At 42.7% G+C, this 23,104-nt stretch overlaps 1 protein-coding gene across 4 annotated transcripts in view; it reads right to left on the reverse strand.

Moving 5' to 3' along the window:
- Positions 1 to 1,010: 1,010 nt before the first annotated feature.
- FAT3 (FAT atypical cadherin 3) overlaps positions 1,011 to 23,104 on the reverse strand; it is a 662,573-nt gene continuing 640,479 nt past the window's right edge. For 2 of the 4 annotated variants that reach the window (XM_032295795.1, XM_032295794.1), the window contains 6 exons: positions 11,677 to 11,830; positions 9,077 to 9,732; positions 5,470 to 5,583; positions 3,404 to 3,463; positions 2,801 to 2,836; positions 1,011 to 2,200 (listed from right to left, as the gene is read on the reverse strand). In XM_032295795.1, coding sequence (XP_032151686.1) covers positions 1,578 to 2,200; positions 2,801 to 2,836; positions 3,404 to 3,463; positions 5,470 to 5,583; positions 9,077 to 9,732; positions 11,677 to 11,830 — 1,643 coding nt within the window. In that variant the 3' untranslated portion in view covers positions 1,011 to 1,577. The remainder of the gene's footprint in view (positions 2,201 to 2,800; positions 2,837 to 3,403; positions 3,464 to 5,469; positions 5,584 to 9,076; positions 9,733 to 11,676; positions 11,831 to 23,104) is intronic. The other 2 variants (XM_032295797.1, XM_032295796.1) reach the window with 1 other exon arrangement.

Here is a 23,104-nt window from a genome sequence, read left to right on the forward strand (position 1 = left end):
GCACAGTGGCTCATGCCTGTAATCCCAGCACTTTGGGAGGCTGAGGTGGGCAGATCACAAGGTGAGGAGTTTGAGACCAGCCTGGCTGACATGGTGAAACCCTGTCTCTACTAAAAACACAAAAAATTAGCCAGGCATGATGGCACATGGCTGTAATCCCAGATACTCGGGAGGCAGAGGCAGGAGAATTACTTGAACCCAGGAGGCGGAGGTTTGCAGTGAGCTGAGATCGCACCCATTGCACTCCAGGCTGGGCAACAGAGCCAGACTTTGTCTCTAGAGAAAAAAACAAACACAAAAAGCGCAATTTTGCTTTAAGTTAATATAATTGGCCGTACCAAAATAAAGTTAACTGGAGTAAAATATGGCATTTGATGTTTCTCTAACACCATAGAGATGAGAGAAATTGAAAGATATGCCATGCTCGCTGGCAGGATTTTCAATGTGGTCCATTTCCCAAAACCTTCACATTAGCTTTCCTCAAGAGCAGCCTTACTGAGTGCAAGCACGTATTTGTACATAGGCCCAGACACACACACACTCCTATAATTTATACACAATAACTAGTCTACTTTATTCTTTCCTTAACGTAATTCTATTTATAATGGTGACACTACCGATTTAGAAAAACAAACCTTTTCTTGGCATCATCAAGAATTGTGATTATCTAGGCTGTAAACTTTGAAGGTATTTTTCTTTTTTTCCCCTGGAATTTGTGAGTTTTGCTTAACCTTCTAAAGATATCTCCTTTTGGAGAACCTGTACAAACAAAGCCAATTTCTGCAGCAATACGAGATTTACCAACAGGAATATTTACCAGAAAACGCAAAACAAACCAGATAATCACATTCTTTCTAATGTTCAAACAACTTTAAGCTCCTCCCCCACCCACCAAATGGAACCCAAAAAGCCTCCTGTTGATCTTCATTGACACCTTTCTCGAAGATCATAAAACCCAACTATATTAGATAGGATGCTTAACACAAACAAATAACTGGGCATACTAAACATGTTATTCAAACCTAATTTTATAGCTGAAAATCGGGCAGCTTATAAAAAAAAATAGTTGCTTTAAAAGGCTTCAGCCCACTTTCTTGTTTAATAAATTTCTCTTTTCTTCTGCCTAAGAGACTAACTTTCCCAAGTAGTAGTCACTACTACTATTTTCATTTCATTGGCTCAAAATTAATGCAACAATGCCTCTTTGTTGCCAGTTTTTAATACTGCAAGGACTGATGCTGTAACACTTTCCAGGGCACAATACTGCTCAAAGCCATACAAGACTTGCATAACCTAGTGGGTGAAATGATTTTTCCCTCTTTGAATTTTTAGCCATGAACACATGTACCCACATCAAGGATTACCAGTCACCTCTCAAAAACAATTTGAGTCTTTCATTTTTGCCCAACTGGAATCACGCTTGCTTGCTGGGACAGCATGACTTGTGAAGAAGTTTCTCGTGGAAAATACCGTGTTCCCTTCTCATTCCACAGATGACTCACCACTGAGACACGAGCCCAGCCAATCGGCTTCCACTTTTCTGTAACAAACAGGGTGAAGTACCCAAGATGTGGTATCTACACTTGAGTCTGGTGCTGAGTCTCCACAAAGGGAATGTGAAGGCTGGCGAGGCTGAGCTCTCCAACGCTCTCGTAGTCACTCATGGCTACTTCGGAATCGTCAAAGCCGCAGTTGGCTGACACATCTGAGGATGAGGTGCCTCTGGAATTGTGCAAGGACAGAGACACGCCATCTGCTGGGCCTGTGGCCTCCGTGCCCTGGTTCATGCTCACGGCAAAAGTACTAAATTCACAGCTGGCAGGCGGGCCCACCAAATCCGTTTCATTGGGGAATGGGTGAGGAGGGAGGTACTGGCTAGGATGGAACTGGGGCCTTCTCCTGCAGTCTGGGCTCAGTGTGCTGGCCAGGGAGACAGGCTGGGAGGGTGGCAGGGCCTCATACTGGTCCGGGAAGTCCTCCGGGAGAGGAGGAGGCAGCTGGTCCTGACTCAAGAACTCCTCTTCATGAGGGGGTGGGTATTCATTGTCAATATCATATCCACCCAGGTAGTAATCACTCTCTAGCTCCCGTGTGCTGCCCTGGTGTACAGACCCTCCATCCTGGTTCTCATAGTTGGGCACTTCCTCTATGTCTGACAGCCGGGCCCCTGGCATCCAGTCAGAGGTGTCCCAGTGATAGGCTGCAAGAGAAAAACCAGGACAGTTAATTTCCTCTAGACTGGAGTTGGCACATGGCTGGGAAGGAAGCGCAGAGAGACCTGACATGCAATTTTTGGCATCCAAGAGACCCTAAGAAGCCAGGGTTATCCGCATGCTGCTTACAAGGATCTGTGGGGCCAGCCATGCTTTGGCCTGCAGAGAGCAAGACGATGGCAACTCTGACAGGTGTTGCCTGGTAGCTGCAGAGCCTCACACTCAGCCACGCCATGAGGGCACACTGAGGAGACAGTTCCAGGACCCCGAACACTGTCCCCACAGCCTCTTCCTAGCCACATGCTATTGCAGAGCCAGGCTGGCAACATGCTTGCAGAGAGGTCCATCAGCTGCGCTGTGGACCGCAGGAGGCAGGAAGGCGTGCAGGCAAATTGGTGAAACACACGCACAGGGGATGAGGCTAGGAGGGGAATGCTGGCAGAGCTTTCACCTCCAAAACTGAGCACATGAAACACCTGAGACATGCAAAATTCACATCAGGGAAGAGGACAGGAACAGGGCAAGAATGAACTCGGGAATTCAAAACACACAAATAAGAAGTTATGCTAGGGTTGGGGCACAGTCACCTCGGTTGTAGTTCTGTCCTTGGTCCATGACAGACACTGTTTAAATACAAAGTGAAAAGTAAAACTGACAATCCAAACCAAGAGGGATAATACAGAACATTTGAGATGACTTAAAAACATGCTCCTTAAAGGCCTATGGGCTATGACTAAGTTTAGCCTTTATTTCCCCTTATTGTTAAGGGGAAAAAAAAACAGATAAAGCACATTTATGCCTTGATTTTATTAAGTTGCTAATAGTTACCTGACTGAAATAAGTATCCATAATATTGTAGCTCTGAATGATTTCTTAAATTCCCAGCTCATAATAGGTGCTCAATGAACAGATGTTGGATATAAAGACAGATTTAGTATTAATCTGGATTGTGACTAATTGGGTACTCTTGTAAGAAATTTTATAAAGAGTACCCCATTTTTTTTTAAAATTAGGAACTAATTTTTTTTTCCCAAAATTATAAAACAGATCCATAGAGAAATACACCACATCTCACTAGAAACGAGCTGTTTACTGCCCCCTCTGTGGGCCATTCATTAAAATCACTCCCAGTCCAAAGTAACAAGAAAGCAAAATTTCAAGAAATGCTGTAGAAGAAAATAAGTAAATACCTTCATTCTCTATAGTGTCAACTACATTGTTGACAAGCTGAATGACAGTCACTATGGAGGCTTGTGGTCAGGAAAAGAAGATGGGAGGGAGAGGAAGGACAGCTTCAGGTTAGTTGTGTTTTTTAAACATATGTTAACTTATTTTAACAACAACAGCAACAAGGTGCAGCACGCAAACACCCAAGGCCTCCCCACAGTCTGTTAGGGAATATATCAGTGGACACCTTTCTCTAGAGGGTCCTGAAATTCACGGAATGCAAGAGAAATGGCAGCAAATCCAAGGCCAGTCCTCCTGAAAGGCAGGATCGGTCATGATTGCTGGGTCATAAATTCATCCCTCATGGTCCAGTAAAATCAATTTAGGAAGGCAGTGGCTCATCCAGCTCATGCTAATTTCTCATTAGCAACTCCCAAAGGCTCTCAGAGGAAGACCTCACTATTCCCGGGAAAAATTATTTGTTGGTCAGTCATGCTGCTCTGAACCAAATGCCAGTGATGGAGGATAAGCTTTGCAGGACTGATGGCTTCACGGTCACATGATGCCACCGACAGCCCCAAGTGACCCAAGGCCTAGCCCCCACCAGTAAGGTGTGGACAGAAGTCCGCATTTGGTTTCTCAAATAGAATACAGGAGATCTCTGGTCTATATTGGGTTGCCTTAATGCTCAGTACAGCAGCTTGTGGAGAGGTGATCAGGCTTAAAACCAATTTGATGAAAGTTCCCAACACTACCTGCCTCATTTGGGACAAACTTAGAATGTTAAGCATAAAAGGGCAAGTACGTGATCTTCAGGGTGCACACCACAGAGCCCATAAGAACAGCTAACCAGGCATCATGGCTGGAGTTGCTGCCTGGAGTCTGGACTCTCTTCTTAAGTACAAACTAGCCACAGCTTTTCTACTGGCTGGGGAGGAGGAGAAGAGGCTACATCAAGGCAATCAGATCTGGGGGTGTGTCTCTGACTTTCTGATAATGGTCAGAAAAAATTCACTGTTACAGGATTTGTTGTCTCAGCAGACAGATAAACTGATGCTTGGGTACTTGTCAGAAGTTCCAGCATTTAAAGTGATGACGAAAAAAGGCTCTTACTTGTATGATTGCTTGCTATGGTCTTGAAGCTCACCTGGTTCTGTATTTACCTTGGAGGCCAGGGCTATGCCTTTTTCATTTTGTACTCTGGATAAAGGACTCAGCACGTGGAAAAAATTCAAGGGTTTATAGATTGAATGATTACAGAAATTAATAAGTATCCATTTGTTGCTAGTTGCTGACAAATGGGAAAATGACCTAAGGTAAGGCTGCTTGTCTCTGGATGACTGTTTGAAAATATCCTTGGTTAACCACTACACGGAAAACACTCACTGTTTTATCACTGTTCCTGCTTCCCTCCTCTGCCCGGGGAAGAACAACCCATCCTCTGAAGCTGGCTGCTCAGCTCAGAAAACCCAGTCCAGCATGACAGTCCCCATGCTGTTTGAGAGGCAGAGGTGGCTTTGGAGTGTGAACAAAGTCTGAGAGCCATGAGAAACTGCATGCAACATTTTGGGTGTATGTACATTTTTCTAAGAAGCTGTCTCATAGTTTTTAATGAATTCTACAAAAGCCCATAACCCCAAATAATTATAAGGGGGATTCAATTGAATGAAGATTCCACTGGTTCTATAAGAAGGTTTTTGTCTCTGAACTAATTTCTAATCAGGGTGAGGCTGGATATACAGTGAAGCGGGAAGAACTCATTGGAAAAATTAAAGAAAAAATTGGTTTGCTAGGGAATATCATTTGGGAGGAAACAGTTCCACCATGAACCAAATCAAAGAGGACTCACTGCTGGAGGCCCAGGGTAACTTCATCAACCCCTGATACAGAGCTCTGGGCCTGCTCACAGCTTCAGCTCAATTGGGGGCTCCTTTGACAATGACACCCAATAATGGGGTAAACCAGGAAGCTGGTGAACACGCTCAAAAGCTTATGAACAAAGCCAGTTGCATCACCCTCCTCCCAACCACGGTCTTCCAGAACAGGAAGCAGAACCCACTGGCTCGGAACAAATCTAATGACTTCTTACCATTGTCGTCACCAGAATCTGACTGGAAGGAGCTGAGGGACTGAACTTCAGAGTTGCTGCCTTTATTACTGCCTGCAAAGCAGGTCACTTCTCCTGGGTCATCAACACCTTTGTCTTCATGAACAGCCAAAGAGAAAGCAGAAATAACACTGGTTACCTTGTCCCTATTTCCAGTCCTGCCCACCCGTCTCCCACCCAGTTCACTTCTTGACGCTCTTTCGTTTGCTTAGAGAAAATAATTTAGCTCCACAATAGAAAATTGATTGTGCCATTGGGGGCAAAGTTTTCTCAATCAAGTAATTTACATTATGGATTCGAAACCCTTAGCCCATAGTAAATGAGCTTCCAAACAGCTGACAGCCAAAAGTAGCTGTTGCCTTCTCAAAGTGAAGCGACTGAAGAGTGAAATGAGAATGAAGGGGGTGCATTGCTCTTTGCCATTCAGAGTTAATTTAGATCACTTACATGAACTGATGAGGTGTCAACACCAGGTTAAATGAGATTACTTTTAAAATAGGGTTATAAATATTTTATAACCCAAGAATGCCTTTACATTTATCCTAACTTCCATCTCTGGACAGTGAGTGGAGTTTTCAGCTTTGTCTTCTAGAGGGCAGCATTGTATCATTTTTGGGAGTGACCATGTTCCCCACCCTGTGTCAAGTAAGGCCAGCAGTGGTGTGGATATGCCCTTACCCACATATGTCTTCCCTCTTTGCTGTACAAAGACAGCAACACAGATGTACCTGCACATGTGTGCACGCGTGCACACACACACACCAGGCCTACTTTCTCATTTGATGGACTAATAGAAGCAATAAAAACAGCCTCTATCTTGAGATTGTCAAGTGCAAAATGCATTAGTTGCCCAGAAATTCTCACCAGCTAACTCTGCCTTGCTTAACAAAGAAGGAAATGTATTCAATACAACCCAACAATACTTTGAGGGGAAAATGTGAGTTTCACCCTGAGATGAATTCTGGAAACTGTCACATCAGGAAGTGGGGAGGGCAGTGATCACCAGGAAAAGCTGCAAATCATCATGGAATGCAATGGTATAAAGAGATGCAGACTTGTGATTAAGAGAACATTTGCTCGTCTTTGTGGCCACAGAAATCACGTTTCTTGCACAAAAGATGATGTCAGGAACAGGCACGGTAGTTCTGCAACTGCTTTCAGAGGCTGAGGCCACAGTAAAGCACCAGAGCTGGATAAACAACCCATGCAAGTGGAGAGAGATTCCAAGGGAGAAATTGACCTCCTAACAGCCACATTGCAGAAAATGTAAAAATGCGCTTCAGACAAGCACAGGGTGTGCACAAGCTTAGCCCTGAACACAAGGAAGGAAATGACAAATAATCCACTAGGGTGAATGAAGTGCCGGGCATAAAACTCCTTTCTCCACTCTACTTACCATCCCCCTTTTTATTGCTAAATATAAAAGAATCTATTAGCTAGTGGATTGGCAAGACTATAGTAAAGTCTAACTCAACAGATAATTTGAGAGGGAATATATTTATGGCAGAAATTCAAGGGCAACTGCTTAAAATACACGTGTCTACAGAAAGACAGAATCAGCAGACAGCATACTGGGGTAGCACTAGAATAGAAAGAATGCATCCTTGTCCCTCGGCTATCACCAAGAAATACTCTTCTTCCTTCCTGCCAAAGCTCCCAAGATCAGTGCTGGTAAGAGCACAGGTTTTAATCCTGGCGTCTCCTTTTGCTAGTTAGGTGCCCTTGGGTGAGTATTTCACCCATTGAAAGGAGTTTTTTCCTCCACAGAATGATGGGCTGGCAATGGCATCAATATGGGGGCAACATGATAAAGGAGATGATAAAACATACAGCAGTGTGTTTCACATTCACCTGCTGCCCTGGCTTTCTCACCAAACCTCTTGGTTCTGAACCCTTGCATTCTGGCTTCTGTCTAGATGGCTCTACTGAGAAGTTCTTGAGATGCTAAGATTCCTCTTGTCATCAAGGTCAGTATACATCTATTTTAGCCTGTATCCTCCTTCACGGTTTTACAGTAGTCAATACTGATAACCTTTTTGACATTCTCTTGGCTTCTGGACAGGGACCCTCTCCTTTTCCCTCCTCTTTGTTGCCAAGTGTTTGTCTCCTTGCCTGCTTCCTCCCCTTCTGCCCAATGCTCACATGTGGGTGTCTCCAGGGTTCTTTTGGAGGCCTGGTTTGACCATCATCTCCGTAGCAGCGTGAACTCAACAAGAGAGCAAGAACAAAGAGTCCACCATCCTAAATGCGGATGATGTTCAAACTTTCATGTCTAACCTTGACCTCTCACCTGAACAACAGAGCCAGATGTCCCTCAGGTAACTCTGTGTCCTCTACACTGAGCTGCTTCCTGTTTCTGGAAGGCCATCTCCAAAGTGTTCTTCTGAAGTCTTACTCATGCTTAATGATATCAGTAGGAATGCCCCCTTCCTTTATGAAGAAAACCTTTATCTCCGTGGTTGCCTGTGGTCAGCTCCACCTGAAACCTTCCTGCTTCCTTTCAGTCCCTCCACATATGTCACAGTACTGTAACCACAGCCTTCAAGGCTACCTAGGACACAACTGCTACTGGGATATAAAGTCATTTGTCCTGAAGTCACGGGCTACAGCAGAGCGTCCTTTAGTCTCATTGTAATGGACACTAGCAGGGAAAACAATCCCTCACCTAGATGTTCACAGAGGCTACCTAACTGGTTCTCTGCTTTTTTCCCTTTTTGGGAAGAAAGCCTGTTCAGTTTCTTCTTAGGATCAGCCAGAGTCAGCTCTAAAAAGATAAATTAGACCATGCCAGTCACTTACTTAAATACCTGCAGTAGTAGTAGTGTTGCTGTTAAGACGTTATCAGTTCTCTGGTGCTCGGCAAGCTCCAACTGCACTGACCTCCTCTACGTTCTTGTACACAGCAAGCTTTTTCCCACCCCAAGACTTGCACCTGTGGCTCTTCCCCGTGTCTAGAATGCTGCTGTGTGAGGCCAAATGAAGAGGGAAACACCACCATCTGGCCCAGACTACCTTTCCTGCCTTGTGGATCCCCTTTTTGTTTCACGGTCTGTACATTCCAGCCAACAAGAAACGACTTGCTTTTCTGCTGCTCACATGGATCCCTCCTACAGTGGAATGCCCTCCTTTCCCCAGACTCTTTCTCATCATGGTCCAACTGAAGTGCCCATCTGCTTCTCTCAAATCTTCATTCTAAGACTGGAACTACATTCTTCTTCCAGCCTTCCAGAGCCCACTCCTGCACATCACTGACGTGGCTAGCCTTTTGCACTTCTAGAGCGGCCTGCTATTGTGAGAGGAGGATGGACTTTGGAATCTGGAAGACTTGGGTTGGGGTCCTGACTGCCTCTTACTAGCGGCCTGACCTTGGGCGCATGATGTTACCCTCTCTGAGCTTCATTTCTCCCATGTGTAAATGGAATCAGAAACGCGACCGTTTTCAGGCCCGGTGTGAACATTCCACAGCAGCACACGTCATAGCGAATGCTCTGCATGCGGGGTCTCTTTCCCTTCGCTTAGCGTCCCCGCACAGCGCCCCCGCAGGTTCCCTGTAAGCGCAGGGGGGTGAGCACGACTGCTTCCTACTCACTCTCAGTTCCGGCGTCCCAGCCGTTCTTCCGGATGGAGTCGCAGTCGGAGCGGCAGGGGGACACCGCCGGGAGGTTGGGGGCCACGCTGCACACGACCACGCCCCGCCGGGCTGTCAGGATGCGGGGCGACTCGGGGTGAAACGTGGTCATCTCCTGGTGCTCACCCCCCAGCCCGTCCACGATCTTATCCAGGTTGCTCCTGGAGTCGCTCTGGAAGCAGGGCGTGTAGGCCATGGGGCGCACGGGGACCTGCGGGGGCCCCACCTCCTGGTAGACGTTGCGGCCGTCCCCGCCGCCGCGCAGGTTCCGGAACGGGATGCCGTTGCTCTTGTTGAGCAGGGCGGCCGTGGCCGGGTCCTGCACCAGCGTGATGTTGTTGCGGGAGTAGTTCTTGCGGAAGACCTTCTTGCGGAAGACGATGAAGAGGACCACCAGGATGAAGATGACGAAGAGCACCACGGCGATGCCGATGAGCTCCTCCTTCCCCACGTAGGAGTGGCCGGCCTGGATATTGGGCACCACCACGGGGCGCAGCCCGCAGTACTGGCCCACGTAGCCCGGCGTGCAGTTGCAGAGGAAGGAGCCGAACACGTTCACGCAGGAGCCGCCATTCTCACACTCCTCTCGCTCGCACTCGTTGATGTCCTCCTCACACCTGTGGGGACACAGAATCCCCTCCCCACCATCAGGACCTGTGCCCACACGGTGGTATACGGGAGCTTGGGAAAACATGGACATCTTTAAAAGAAAATGATACACCTCAAGGGTACAGATGAAGCAGGACAAAGATGGTTGGTCAGGGGAGGAGGAACTAATTTAGGCATTTCTGTGGCCACTGTGGTCCCAAAGTCATCACCTTGCCTTAAGGTGTTCCTCTCAACCCAATCTCTCCAAGGTCCTACCTGGGTTGGGGGAAAGAAAGACTGAGGTGGGAGAGGAGAGAGGGAGAAAGAACAGATGCTATCCAAAAGGTACTGGTCTCCAAATCCTTGGGAGCAGATGCATCTCAGAATTTAAAATTGTGCAATTTTAGCAAGGACATACAGCACCTAACTTCTACGTTACGTAAAATACCCCTCCCCCTCGCAGAAACTGGTGCTGGCCGTAGTATCCCATCATCAAATACACCAGTGTTTCTGCATGAAACATATGGATATTCACACTAAATGAGAGAAATAAGGAGTAGAAAGAGCCTCAGTAGTTTTGAACAGGTTTTGCCACCAAATTAGTTTGCTGCTAGCATACCCCAAACCGTTTAAGTTCTCAGAGCTTTTGGGATTGTAGAATTGCAGACAAAGAGCTGTGAATCTACATATCGGTTACAGGTTTTCCCCAGAGGAAAGTCTTTGGTTCTGACGTTTTCCTCTAATGGCTACAGTGATTTTTGGTACCTCTGGGAAGCTGGGGGCTGTAAAGGGTGAGTGGGCGGAGGGCTACATGCCTTCAACATTCTGTGCTTATGTTAAAGGCTAATACTAATGTAGATTTTCAGGAAAAATGACTAAAGCATTCTAATGAAAAATAATTAAATCAATTTTATTCTTTTTAAAGCAATCCATGGCTCACTTTGAGTATAATTACAAGGCAAGTGTTTCAGTCTTTTTCTTAGCTTAATATTATTTGAGAACATAGACCTTCTTTTTAACTTTATTTCAGCAATTGTTCTGATGTGTTCATTTAAAAGGTCCAATCACCTATATTTTTGATAATCTACCTTTTAAAATGTAGCCAAACGTCCCTAATTTGAACAGACAGAGGTGAGGTCAGCCGGAAATTAGTCAGAATCACTGAGTATTTAAAAATAAATGCTGCTTTATTACTTTAAATTACATCCAACGATTCAAAGTCAGCTAAGTATTTCCTGGTAAAGTCCTCGGGAGATTTGCACTAATGAATACATAAGACTGATCTGTAATTAGAATATCGCTTGCTTGAGATTATATATACTTCTAAAATGATCAAGGATGGCTGAAAGTGGCATTTTACTAGGAATTTTAAACTGTCCCTTTCATTTTGGTAAACAGTTAATTTCGCTTATTTCTTAGGGGGGAAAAAAGGTTTGCAAAGGAAAGGTAAGTTTCAATTTCTCAGAATGACCAAAAAACAATAGGCTTATAGAGTCCGCTTAATGGATTCTGGGGAAATGGGGTAGTGTGTCTACCTCAGAATTATAACTATTAGGTTGCCTAGATGACTTTCTTTTTTCCCTAGTTAGGGACTACATAGTAATCATACACAATTTTGAAGATACAGGGAAGCATAAAATAAAACATATAAATTTATTGTAAACAAATAGGACAGGTTTCAAGAGCAGAGCCTAAGATGGGGAAGAAGATGCTTTCTCCCCTACACTACTACTGTACAAGTCAGATGCTTCCAGACAGGAGTAGCTTACTATGGATAAACTAGACCCCACTATGCAGAGATAGTTCCTGTTAACATTTTCGTCACCTGTAAGCACTCCTTATACATGTCATGCAGATGTTAACCCTTTGCCTATACTATTAATGGTAAATATTTTATCCCTATTAGTTGCTTACTGGTTTGTTGTAGCAATAAAGAACAATGTAGAGAAAGATACTAATATAATCTCACTTACGTAACTCCAGTGAGCCCAGCTTTACAATTGCAGATGAAGGTGTTTCCTATTGGATCGCAGGATCCTCCATTCCGGCAGGGGTTTGGAAAGCAGGCTGTAACCTCAGATTCACAGTTTCTCCCCGTAAACTGTGAGAGACAGGTACACTGATATCCTGGGGAAACAGAGGACCTCATGAGCCATGGATGCCACTGATAAAGCTGAGTGCTTGGACTCAGTTATCACATGCCCTCCTAATTCTTTGTTGAACTGTGTCTTAGGCAGGGCCTAAATTCCAAAGCTGATTAGCAAATTGGTTGCTTCAAACATCTTGCCACAAAAATGTCAAGTTATAGTTCGGATTTCCTGCTAGTCCACAAAAATTCACCTAATTAACTACACACATGAATGCTAGTGAGAATTACAAGGCCCACCCAAGGGACAGATTTCAAGAACGGCACCCAACATGAAAAGGACGATGCTTTCTCCCCAACCCTACTACTGCACAAGGCAGATGCCTCTGGACAGCAGTAGTATGATACCATGTCAGCTTCTTTCCTGAGCCACTGTCCTATCTCCTGTGCCCTCTCTCCTTAGCCAAGTACTGAAATACAATCCAGAGAAGAAACAAAGGGAGAGCAGGTAAAAGGATATTTGTTAACTCAATTGAACCCCAGATTGGCAAATGCACAGGGAAATGGAAAGAATTCCAGCCTTCACCCAGCCCCCCTGGTCTGATCCTGATTTTTGCATTTTTTTTCACTTTCTTTACTCATAAGCCCATCATGCAGAAATCGGTAGTAATACACTTCTACTACAGAGAATATTAACTATAAGATATAGTAAGATTCTAAGAAGAAGTAGTGCTGTCCACCTCTTGAGATGCATTATCCAGATGGAAGGGATGAATAACTAGCAAGGGTGTTCATCCCTCCTTTACAAAAAAAAAAAAAACCACAAGATTTTTTAAAAGATATACATGCACATAGTAAAGAGGAAGGTAGTTCTATAAGTTCTATTTTGTCCAATAGCAGTCTTCCCCTCCATTTACACTTCCTCAGAAGTAACTTGGGCATCCCTTTTAGTATTTCAATATTTCCTTCTGTGGGATTTGACTATTTTTTGATTTTTAGTTTTAGGCATTTTCTATTGGCTTTCCATTATGCTTTCATATTTCAAACTTGTAGCCCCACCACATAGGGGTATCAGAAGAGGTGTTCTTATCTCCCAATAGATTGCAATATTGTAATTTTGGTTAAATCAATGATCAGTGTTAGCATTATGATGACAACGAAATGTTCTTTGCAGCTAAGCCATGTAGTTAGCTCTGATTATATTTCTACGTTCATGCATAAATTTTTGTTTTCCCTAGAGTTAAAAAACATCCCATGTTTTGGCTTATTTCTGAATATTGCTTGTTAATTTAACTAGAAACTCTTCATCAACCAGGTCTCTGTGTTTAGTTGCCTCCGTTTCCCTGTATTTTCATCTCCTGAATTGGTCTCTCCTGAGGCCCTCTGACCAGCTCCACCCTCACATTGTCTTCTGGCCCCGCTTTCTTGCTCTCCCCTTTTGGATCTGGTGATTCCTATATCACCTGTCTGCCTGCTTCTTTGTTTATTCTCTCATTTCACTAGAACACATTCCACAGTTACTTCCTCCAAAAGGTTTATAAGAAGAAAATTCAGTGAGACTTTGCATAGCTGAACATGTCTTTACTTCACTCTGACACTTCTTTGACAGCCCGATTGTGTAAAGAATTGAAAGCAATCCCCCCATGTTGCTTTTGAGAAATCCAAAGTCATTTTGGCTCCTGGAGTTTGTATGTGACAGAGTTGGGTTTTTTTTCCCTCTCTAATATCTTGGCGGATCTTTTTGCTTCCAGTTACCTGAGATTTTGCAATGATGTACTTTATATGGGTATATTTTTAGCTAATACTGGGTACTCAATGGGCTCTTACAATCTGGAAATTTTTGTGCTTTTACTTTGGGAAAATTTATTTTATTATTTTTTTGGTAATTTCTTTTGCATTGGTTTCTCTTGTCTGTTTATGGAACTTCTATTTTTTTGATCGCGGAGCTGCTGGACCTTCCTCTAATTTTATTTTTCTCTCTTATATTACATGTGTGAGGTTTTGCTTTACTTTCTGTGAGAGTTTATCTCCACTTTTACTGAAATTTTCATTAATTTGTTATTTTGCAAGAACTTTTATTGTGTGCTAATTTTTCTAAAAACACATAACACCCTGCTCCTGTGTTGTGGTTTCAGTATCTTCTCTGAACTGCCTGAGGATATTAATACTTCTATGGAGTTTTCTCCCTGCAGTTTTTCCCAAGTTGCTTTTTTGTTTTTGTTTTGGTCTCATTTAATTTTATGTGTCAACTTGGGTAGCCAGATGTTTGGTCAAATACTAGTCTAGATGTTGCTATTAAAGTATTCGGGTACTTGTGGATGTTATCAATTTATTTCTATTTGTAGCTGTCTGTCTCACTTGTATATGACAAAATTTATAATGAGTTAACTTTAAATGAAACATGCTACTCTCCATAATTTGGATGGGCCTTATTATTCAGTTCAAGGCCTTATGAAGGAAGAATCCTGCGCCTCAAGACTGTAACATAGAAGAAATTTTACCTGAATTTCCAGCCTGCTGGCTTATTCTGCAGACTTTGAATTCAAGACTGCAAAATGAACTCTTACATGAATTTTCAACCCGCCAGCCTGCTCACACGATCATGAGCCAATTCTCTGAAATCAGTTTCTCTCCATATGTATGTATGTGCACATGCTCATGTATATATACAAATGGTCTCTGCCTTACAATTGTTCAACTTAAGATTTTTTGACTTTGTGAAGGTGTAAAAGCAATATATATTCAGTAGAAATGTGTTTCAGTTAAGCTAGGCTAAGCTATAATGTTTGGTAGGTTAGGTGTATTAGATAAATTTTTCACTTAAGGTATTTCCAATTTAAGAATTTACTGAGATGTAACCCCATCATAAGTTGAGGATTATTTGCATATATCTTCTATTGGTTCTGCTTCTCTAAAGAACTCTAATACATTCTTCATCTTCCAAGTGAGAGGATTTCTTTACTTGTAACTATTGATTAACAGTTCACATTGAAGAGCTTACCAATAGAAAACTAGAAATCTGATGAGAGGCTTTGAGCACATTAATGGGGCTCAGCGACTGTGAAACTGAGTCAGTAGCTTTGGGATGGTCAGTTTCCCCAGACACAGCTTATCATCTGTTCAGAGGGAAGGTAATGGCCTGGTTTCTAACACTGGGAGGCTTGGTGGTGGCAGAGGACGGGTGGTTGTGAGTCTGAGCATCCAATAAGCACGCCATATTTACTTTAACCCCTGTGCAGCACAGTGTCAGGCATGCTCCAGCCCTGAGATCCTGCATTTGAACATCACCTGCAGGCTTCACCACAGCATCGGGGAAGGAGCTGTCTGGCTGTGCAGAGGGAAGGTGGGAATCCAGACTGAATCCTCACTGCCTCTAAACTGCTTTCAGCAATTCTTATCTTAAGCTTCTCTCCCTATCTCCTCCCCTTCAGACGTAAGTGGTGCTTCCAGTTCCTGAGTCTTAGGGAATTCAGTCCCCCCGAGTTTTTGGGAATTTGGTCCCTTCTATCAGTTGGAATTCAGTTCTCTAAGAACTTCTCTTCTCTCTTCCTTACCACCTGTCTCTGCCTTCCACCCCCAAACTTGTGTTGGTGTTGTCTACTTCCCCATTCTCCTCACTTCTATGGGCTTATGACTCATTTAAAAATAACTTTACTTCCACAGTAGTGGGCTTGTAACAGCAAGATGCCACCCTTACCCTGAAGTGGCCAAAAAGCCTTTCCCCATATCTAAGACCTTTGGTAAATACTGCCAAGAACCATTCTCACTCTTACTTGAAGGGCTCTTGGGCTTCTCCTTTTCCAAAGTTGTCAGTGTCTGATGTTGGGATTAAATATATTGATCTCTATAGATACGATAGTTGAAAATGTATAGCTTGAAATGGCATATGTTCTCATGGATGTTTTACTGAATCCCCGTTACAGATAACTCCCATGTACAGAAGGAAGAATGATTGTGTGTGCTTGTTCATAGGTTCACAGAAAATCTTATCCTCGTGAGGCAGGTGCAGGAGCCAAGAGAAAGCTATATATTTCCAAGTGGAGGAAACTATGTAGCCCCAGCTTTCCTGGTGCCAAAAAAACAGAGGAGAAGAGACTGAGGCTCAGAGAGATGCTTGCTTGAAGTTATGCTGACTTGGAGTTTTTTTTCATTTTGGGAAATTGCTCACCTTAATGGAAATGAAAATTGTTGAATGCAGCTGGGATTGGGAAAAATGCTTCTTTGTGTCACATGGCTAGTCATTGGCCATGATGACATGTCATTTAGACAGAGTAACTTGTGAGGAGGAATTAGATTCTCTTTTAGAATATAATCTTAACCACAGTACAGGACTCAGAAAAGCACATCGATAATGAGGGGGCAAGTCAGGAATGGGGGGAGTCCAAGGCAAGGTAGGTAAACTCTGTGAAAACTCCCTCTCCAGCTCCTCTTTGGCAACCCTCTGACAATTTCTTAGATAAAACTGTATCAGAAGCACCTGGGGGCAGGGGAGAATCAAGGAGGGGCTGTGCAGATCTAAGGGACATTTAAATCACTATAATGGAAACTGGAATCTAACTCAGGTCATGGGACTGATTTTTGATCTGATGGCAGAGAAGCAATTTGATGTCTCTGCCTTGGAAAATCAGAATTTAAAATGAGACACTACTTCTAGAACACTATTTCACTCGCACACATTTCCTTCTGAATTTTGTCATTTTCATCATCATTTGTGGACTATCTAGCACTACTTGATGCAGCAGCCAGCTTGACTGACTAACATATCCACACTGATTGGATGCCTAAGTCATAGGGGGTGGTATGGCTGATGCCAGTCACCAAGAGGTGACTTTTAAATATTCTGGAATGTGGCAGGTCAGTTATTAAACCACGTGTAGCCTGACATCAGCCATGGTGGAAGTATTTACACCACAGTAATCAGCAAGTACTACAAATCAGAGCTGTTATTTTTAGAGAACTGGTTTACCAGCACACCCCTGGAATAGGGACTATGGCAACCAGTGGGGATACAAAGAAAAATTCCATGTAGAAGCACGCTGTAGAAGAGGCAACCCAGGTACGGAGAAGCTGATGGCTTTGTGATGGTCACAAAGTTGGTGTGGATTTGAACCCAGGCAGTCTGGCTACTGAGTCCTGAACAGCTCAATATTATCTTGACCCGTATTTCTAACAACCACACTTCATTAGCCTCTCTGTTTATCAAAAAGAGCAGCAATCTTATGACTGCAAACCCATGGGGCAAAGGAGGCAGAAGTCCTTTGGAAGAAATCTTGCTTTTGGAAATTCAAATTTGGAGGAGTTTTATATAAACATAATAAGAGGGAAAAATAATTGGAATTTTTAGAAAGTAGTCAGATGACTTTTTAATGAAAGGGTGATTTCTATTTTTCAGCCTCTGTGAAACGACTGGTTTATGAAAATTAGACTGTTGTCACAAAATATTACAATCTCATCCTAGTATGAGCCCTATTCATTTAAAAAATATTAGTATCATTCATTAGCAGCCATGATACTAAGCAATCTACTGTTGTAGTGTTTTAAAATGACTTTCAGTCATTCTATGAAGGAACACAATGATACTATGAAGGAAAGAGAAGAGGCCTCATTAACATCCCAACTCCATGGGTTGCTGGAGAGATTAACCTATTTGTTCAAGGACATACACTAGTAAGAGACTGAGTTTAAACTGGACTCTGGGCTTTATGATTCTCGAATCTTTCTACATGACTGTGTTGGTATTAGAACTTGTCACTGAGCCGGAGCTCATCCCTTCCTAGGGATAAGAAAGGAGAGCTTGTGCTTACTTCCCATCAGTCTCCAGGAGGCAGATAAGATACAGTGAGATGGACAATTTCAGACACCCCTTCCGGGAACCAAATCAACATTAAATAATAAAGATAATAGAATAAAAAGTTTCTGTTCTTCCCAAGCATTACCATACGTTGCTATAAAATACAAATAAAGGGAAGAATATTCTAAGAGATACCTAGGCATTTTTGATCACAAATACACAACACTTTTGTATATGGGAAAGAAAAATATCAATGGTTAATCTCAATGTATTAAGAAATTGACTTTTTTCCTTGTTCAGAAGGGAGAATATCAAATAAGGAAATAATTAACAAGAACAATAGCTTATGTGGTGGGAAAAATTCTAAGAATTTTCTGTGTATTCTATCTCATTTAATTCTTACAATAACCCTATGCCATAAGTTTTGTTGTTATTTTACAAATGAGGAAACAAACTTCAATAAGATGGGTTTCACAAGGTTACACTGTCATGAGTGGCAGATGCACTGTATGCCAGTCCTTAGATTTTAGAAAGGAAATGGTCCTACTAATGTGGAGATACGTGTATCAAAGTCATAGCTGCCTTCCCTCAAATCCTGGCAAAATGAGAAGTGTATTTTTAAGCCTTGCCTCAAAGCTGTGTTTCTGTTTACAATCCTAGTTACAGCAGATACAGATGGTTTTGAAATCTGCACCCAGACAAAGTTAAAATGAATCCTCCTTTCCTTGCTCAAAAAAGAGCATTGCAAAACTATTAAATGCAAAAATAGAAGTGGTATAAGCAATTATAGCATTAACTTGGGCTGTGTAGACAAATAATCGGGATACTTCCTGTCTTAGTCTTTGGACTTAGAAGTCATTTTCCAACCTGATTCATCCAGGTTATGGCTTGAACTTTCTACCCTGTTTGCCAGTGTAGATGAACATCATTCTAATCAGGTTTGGCTGCCTTGATAAGGGAACATCTGCCTGCTGTACAAAGATAGAAATAATGACAAATGGGTAACTAGCACTTGGGATCTGAAGTCAGTATCAACCACTATGGTTGCTGAATTAGATTTTATTTAGAAACTCCAAGAACTTACATGACTTGGGGAGGCAGCTGTGATATGATGGGAGGCCCTGGGTACAAGTTTAGGTTTTGGCTGTGACCCACCAGCTGGGTGTGACCATGGCTTGACCTCTAGGAACTTTCTTATTTTATCTGATAAATGAGACTCACTAATACTCATTTCATTGGGAATAATAAGGTTCGTGGATTCATAAACCACAATGCAGCACACAACATTAGGTGCTTTATTGTTGTAATTATTGTAATTACTATAGATCCTGAGAAAAGCTTCCTCTCTGTATTGCTCATAAACCAAACTGGAAATCATGGGAGTTTTTAAATTCTGACTTTCAGGCTGAAGACTGGGAAACATCCAAACCTCTAGTCCATGTGAATCTCAATTAGTATGAGAAAACTGTTGGGTAAGTTATGTGAGATGCAAATGAGGAGAATGAGCTCTGCTATAGGTGAAATTACTTTGCCATTTCAACTTTTAGTCATTCTGACTTTTCTCTTTCACCAAGCAGGGTACATTCAACACTTTAGGCCTTGTAAAATAAAAAAAAAAATTGAAGGTGAGACTTTTTCCCTAGGAAAGCTGGCTCATATATTATATATTGTATATTGGACCAAGCCCAATATACTTGGAAACTTTTAAGGTGTTAACATTGGCCACACAGTCAATTCTCACCTTCTAGTATGTATCTGCACCTAACCTACTTTAGGGTTTGAGCTTTTCTATTAGTGTTTATAATTACTAATGCTGTCACCATGACGTTTTTCCAGCATACAAAAAATATTTAGTCAGTATTTAGAAGATAGTCACCCAGGAGAATTTTTTTCCTGGAGCTGAAAAGCTTAGCCAAATTATGACCACAGCATATTTACTGGGAGTTTGACATCTCCCTTCCAGTGGGTGGAGTATGTATGGGAACCCTGTTCAGTTCCCCTAAAGCAACTGTGAGGAGAGGGAGGCCACATTGGTGGCATCCACTGGTCACAGAGAAAGCAATAGGAGCCAGAATTCAACGCAGAGCTCAGCACCAAGCAGGCACTTCATTAAAGTCTGACGGACTAAATTTATCTAGATTCTTAAGTTAGGGACACAAAGTACTCAGAAAAACATGATTCAAAGTAGCACCAAAGTGTTACTGAAAACAGTTTGATGCAAACTATTTGCAACATCCAAGAACTTGTTGTTGCATGCGACTTAACAGGCTGAATACTCACAATTGCTTGGAGGGAGTGGCAGACATGATTACTCTTATCTTTGAAGGGAGCTCAGAGTAACCCCAATCTTCTGACTAGGGTACAAAACTCTACCTTTATACCAATTCTTTTTTTAAGTGCAGGCTTTGCATCTGACTCTCAATTCCTGAATATCCTATGTCTGTTTACCTTTCCTGGAATCCACTGACTTGCATTTCTTCAAATAGAGTTTTCAGGATTCCCAAATGTCAGTGGTTCTTAAACAATGGATGTGCAGGGAAACTCCTTGGAGGCTTGTTAAAAACAGATGCCTGAATTCCACCCTTGTCAGTTCAGATTCTTTATGTTTGTTTGTTCCCCTGAACTTTACACTGATAAATTTTCCTGGTAGCACAGTTCAGAGGTTTGCAAATAGGATTCAGTGACCTAGCAGAAAGTTCCTGATGTGGACAGCAAATACTGGAGGCAAGTAAATAGATTCTCCCTTTTCATTAGCAATTAAGAGTCTTCTATAACAAGGTCTCATTTTAACAAGGTCCTTAGGTGATGCTGATGCATCTCAGAGTGTGAGAACCACTATACACAGTAAAAAAACAAAAAGTCAAAGTTTCCCCAGGAATCAGGGCAGTTCAGAGACAGGGAGACAAATCATTATATCACCCAGGAATCTTGTTAAAATACAGATTCGTATTCCGTGGATGTAGGGTGGGATCTGAGATGTTGCCTTTCCAACATTCCCAGTGAGCCCACTGCTGTTGGTCTCTGGAACACACTTTAGTAGCAAGGGTTAAGAGTACGGGCTGGTGGGGAAGGGATCCACAAACCTGGATCAAATCCCATCTTCCCCACTTGTTAAAAGGTATTTTATGTTTTTTTTTTTTTTTTTTTAACCATTGCATTTTCAAGGAAAAAAAATACAAACCAATCCCATTACGTATTGTTTTGGGAAACTAGTTTGCTTTTTGTTTAGAGAAAAGGTGTTGCCCTGTCGTTCAGGCTGGAGTGCAGCAGTATGATCATAGCTCACTATAACCTTGAATTGGCCTCCTAAATCTCTGGGATTACAGGTGTGAGCCACTGCACCCAGCCAGTGTGCTTTCACCACTTTACTATGTGATAGCAGGCTATGGACTTTGCCTCTCTGGCCTACTTTTTTTTTAATCTGTAAAATGAGGGTGGGTAGGTAGGAAGGAAAAATAGTATTGACCTCCAAGTATTGTGGTGAGAATTAAATGTTCCAGGGCATAAGCACTTTCAATGGAAGAACTTACCACAGTACCAAGCAGATATTAAGAGTCTGACAAGCAGTAGCTCTTGAATTTCCTCAAGCTTCCATTTCAGGATTTAGGCTTCTGGTTTTATGTAATGCTATCTGAATGACTATTTACGGCATGGTGACTGGCTGGCTTCAAATGTGTTTTCCATTAATGGGCTTGAGCTAAGCGTGATAAGGCAAGGAGGACTGAGTACTCCTTATTCAGACTGTGGGTGCTGGTATTATTCAGAGATTGGGCTGATCCCTGCCCACTGCATCTGGAAATGGAGGGATGGCAATGGGACCTAGCCATTGCTTCTCCACAGTAGTTGCTATTTCCATTTCATGTTTATGAAATACATGTAATTTTAAGGCTTTACTGAGAGCCTTCTCTCTGTGGTTGGTTTAGAGTCATATTTATACTCTTATTACAAGTCAGTGTTCTGGGATCTGAATCCCCTGAGGTTTCTATGGCCTGCTCCTGGGACAGCAAGAGTTATAATACTGATCAAACCTGCTGACCATGTCATTCCAAGCTAGTAGTCTTGGCTTCCCTGACTTTCAGGCCAAGGCTTTGATTGGGCTGAGAGGTGGCTGGGGCAGAATCCTGCATCCCTGAAACAAAAATGCTTCTTGTTGTGTGTTGCCGGCTTCAACAATTCTGCCTGTAGTAGGATAGCCACAGTTTGACAGTGGAGTTTACTACCAGGAGAACCAATGACCAATATTGCAGAATTCTTCAGTGGTCAAGGGGATGCTTATGCTAAAATATGTATCCTGAAATTTTAGAGTAACAGATAGCACAGGGTCCAAACAACAGAAAATGCTCAAACAATTAACTTTTGTTATCAGTCTCATGTGCAGGAGTTTGATTTCAAGCTCCCCACTCTACTACCTCTATCCCAAACGTCCGCTTGGAAGACTGCATGCATCCTAGTCTCTGATTTGGGGGTGCAACACTGTCTCTTCCTGTGATTAAACTTCCCTGGCAGCCAGGGGGAATTCTTGAAGGCATAAATACTCTTTCATTAGAGACTCCGTCTTCTTGTTCTTTTTAACCTACAACTGACAACTCAGAGGATTTTTCTTTTAAGTATCCTTATAATTAGCTGCATAGTTTCATAGATACAAAGTAAAGGCCAAATTTTGCTTTTATTCTTGCCTTTTTTCTCTCCCCTACTTGGCACCAATTTAAAGAATTTGCAGATAGGATAAAAGACCTAGCAAAAATTCCTCTGTTCATAATGATATAATAGGAACAAGAAAAAGGGGTTCACTTCCTGCTTTCCTTGGAAGCCAAGGCTTCACCCCTATAGCCAGGAAGAGGTAGGTACCGCCTCACACATCAGAAGAGGAATCTTCTGCCCTTGGTTCCCCAGGAAAGCAATAGATGTCCTGGATTTCTTGGATCTCCTGGTGAGTAGCAAGTACTGTTGTGGATGAGAGTCCCAAACTCGGCCACGTGGGATCATGCCTGGGTGTCTTCTGAGATAAAAACCCATAGGCTAGGCTCGGGAGTAGCCTTGGTGTGGGCTGCCCCTGCAGGGCTCCCTCAACAGAACAGAGGTAGTAGGCCTGTGAGAAGGGAACTGTGTAGACAAAGGTGAGGAAAGATACATTTTCATTTTAGGAAAACATAACCCCCCAAAGACAGAAGAGAAACTTGAACTGACAAGAGGCTATTTTACCCTGGAAGAAAGAATACCTGTTGTAGAATCCTGATCCAATGCCCGATCACAGAAAGAAGCAGGGAACAGGGAGACAAAGAGGTAGATGGGAGAGTGTGCTCTATAGGCCAGGCTGGGGCCCTAGGGAGGGCAAGACAAATTCTCTAGGTTGTATAAAAAGTATATGGCAAGTGGGTCATCAGTGCTGAAATTTGGTTACATGAAGAGATTTAAAAATAGAGAAAAATTACTGTTTCCCATGTGGGTCACAGGCATTTAATTAACATACTTCCCATGAATACTTAGCTAAAGGATTTCATGCAATTAAAAAAAAATTAAAATG

The sequence above is a fragment of the Sapajus apella genome, unplaced genomic scaffold (genome assembly GCF_009761245.1).
Source record: "Sapajus apella isolate SASKATOON/1434 unplaced genomic scaffold, GSC_monkey_1.0 scaffold34, whole genome shotgun sequence".
Lineage (NCBI taxonomy): Eukaryota > Metazoa > Chordata > Mammalia > Primates > Cebidae > Sapajus > Sapajus apella.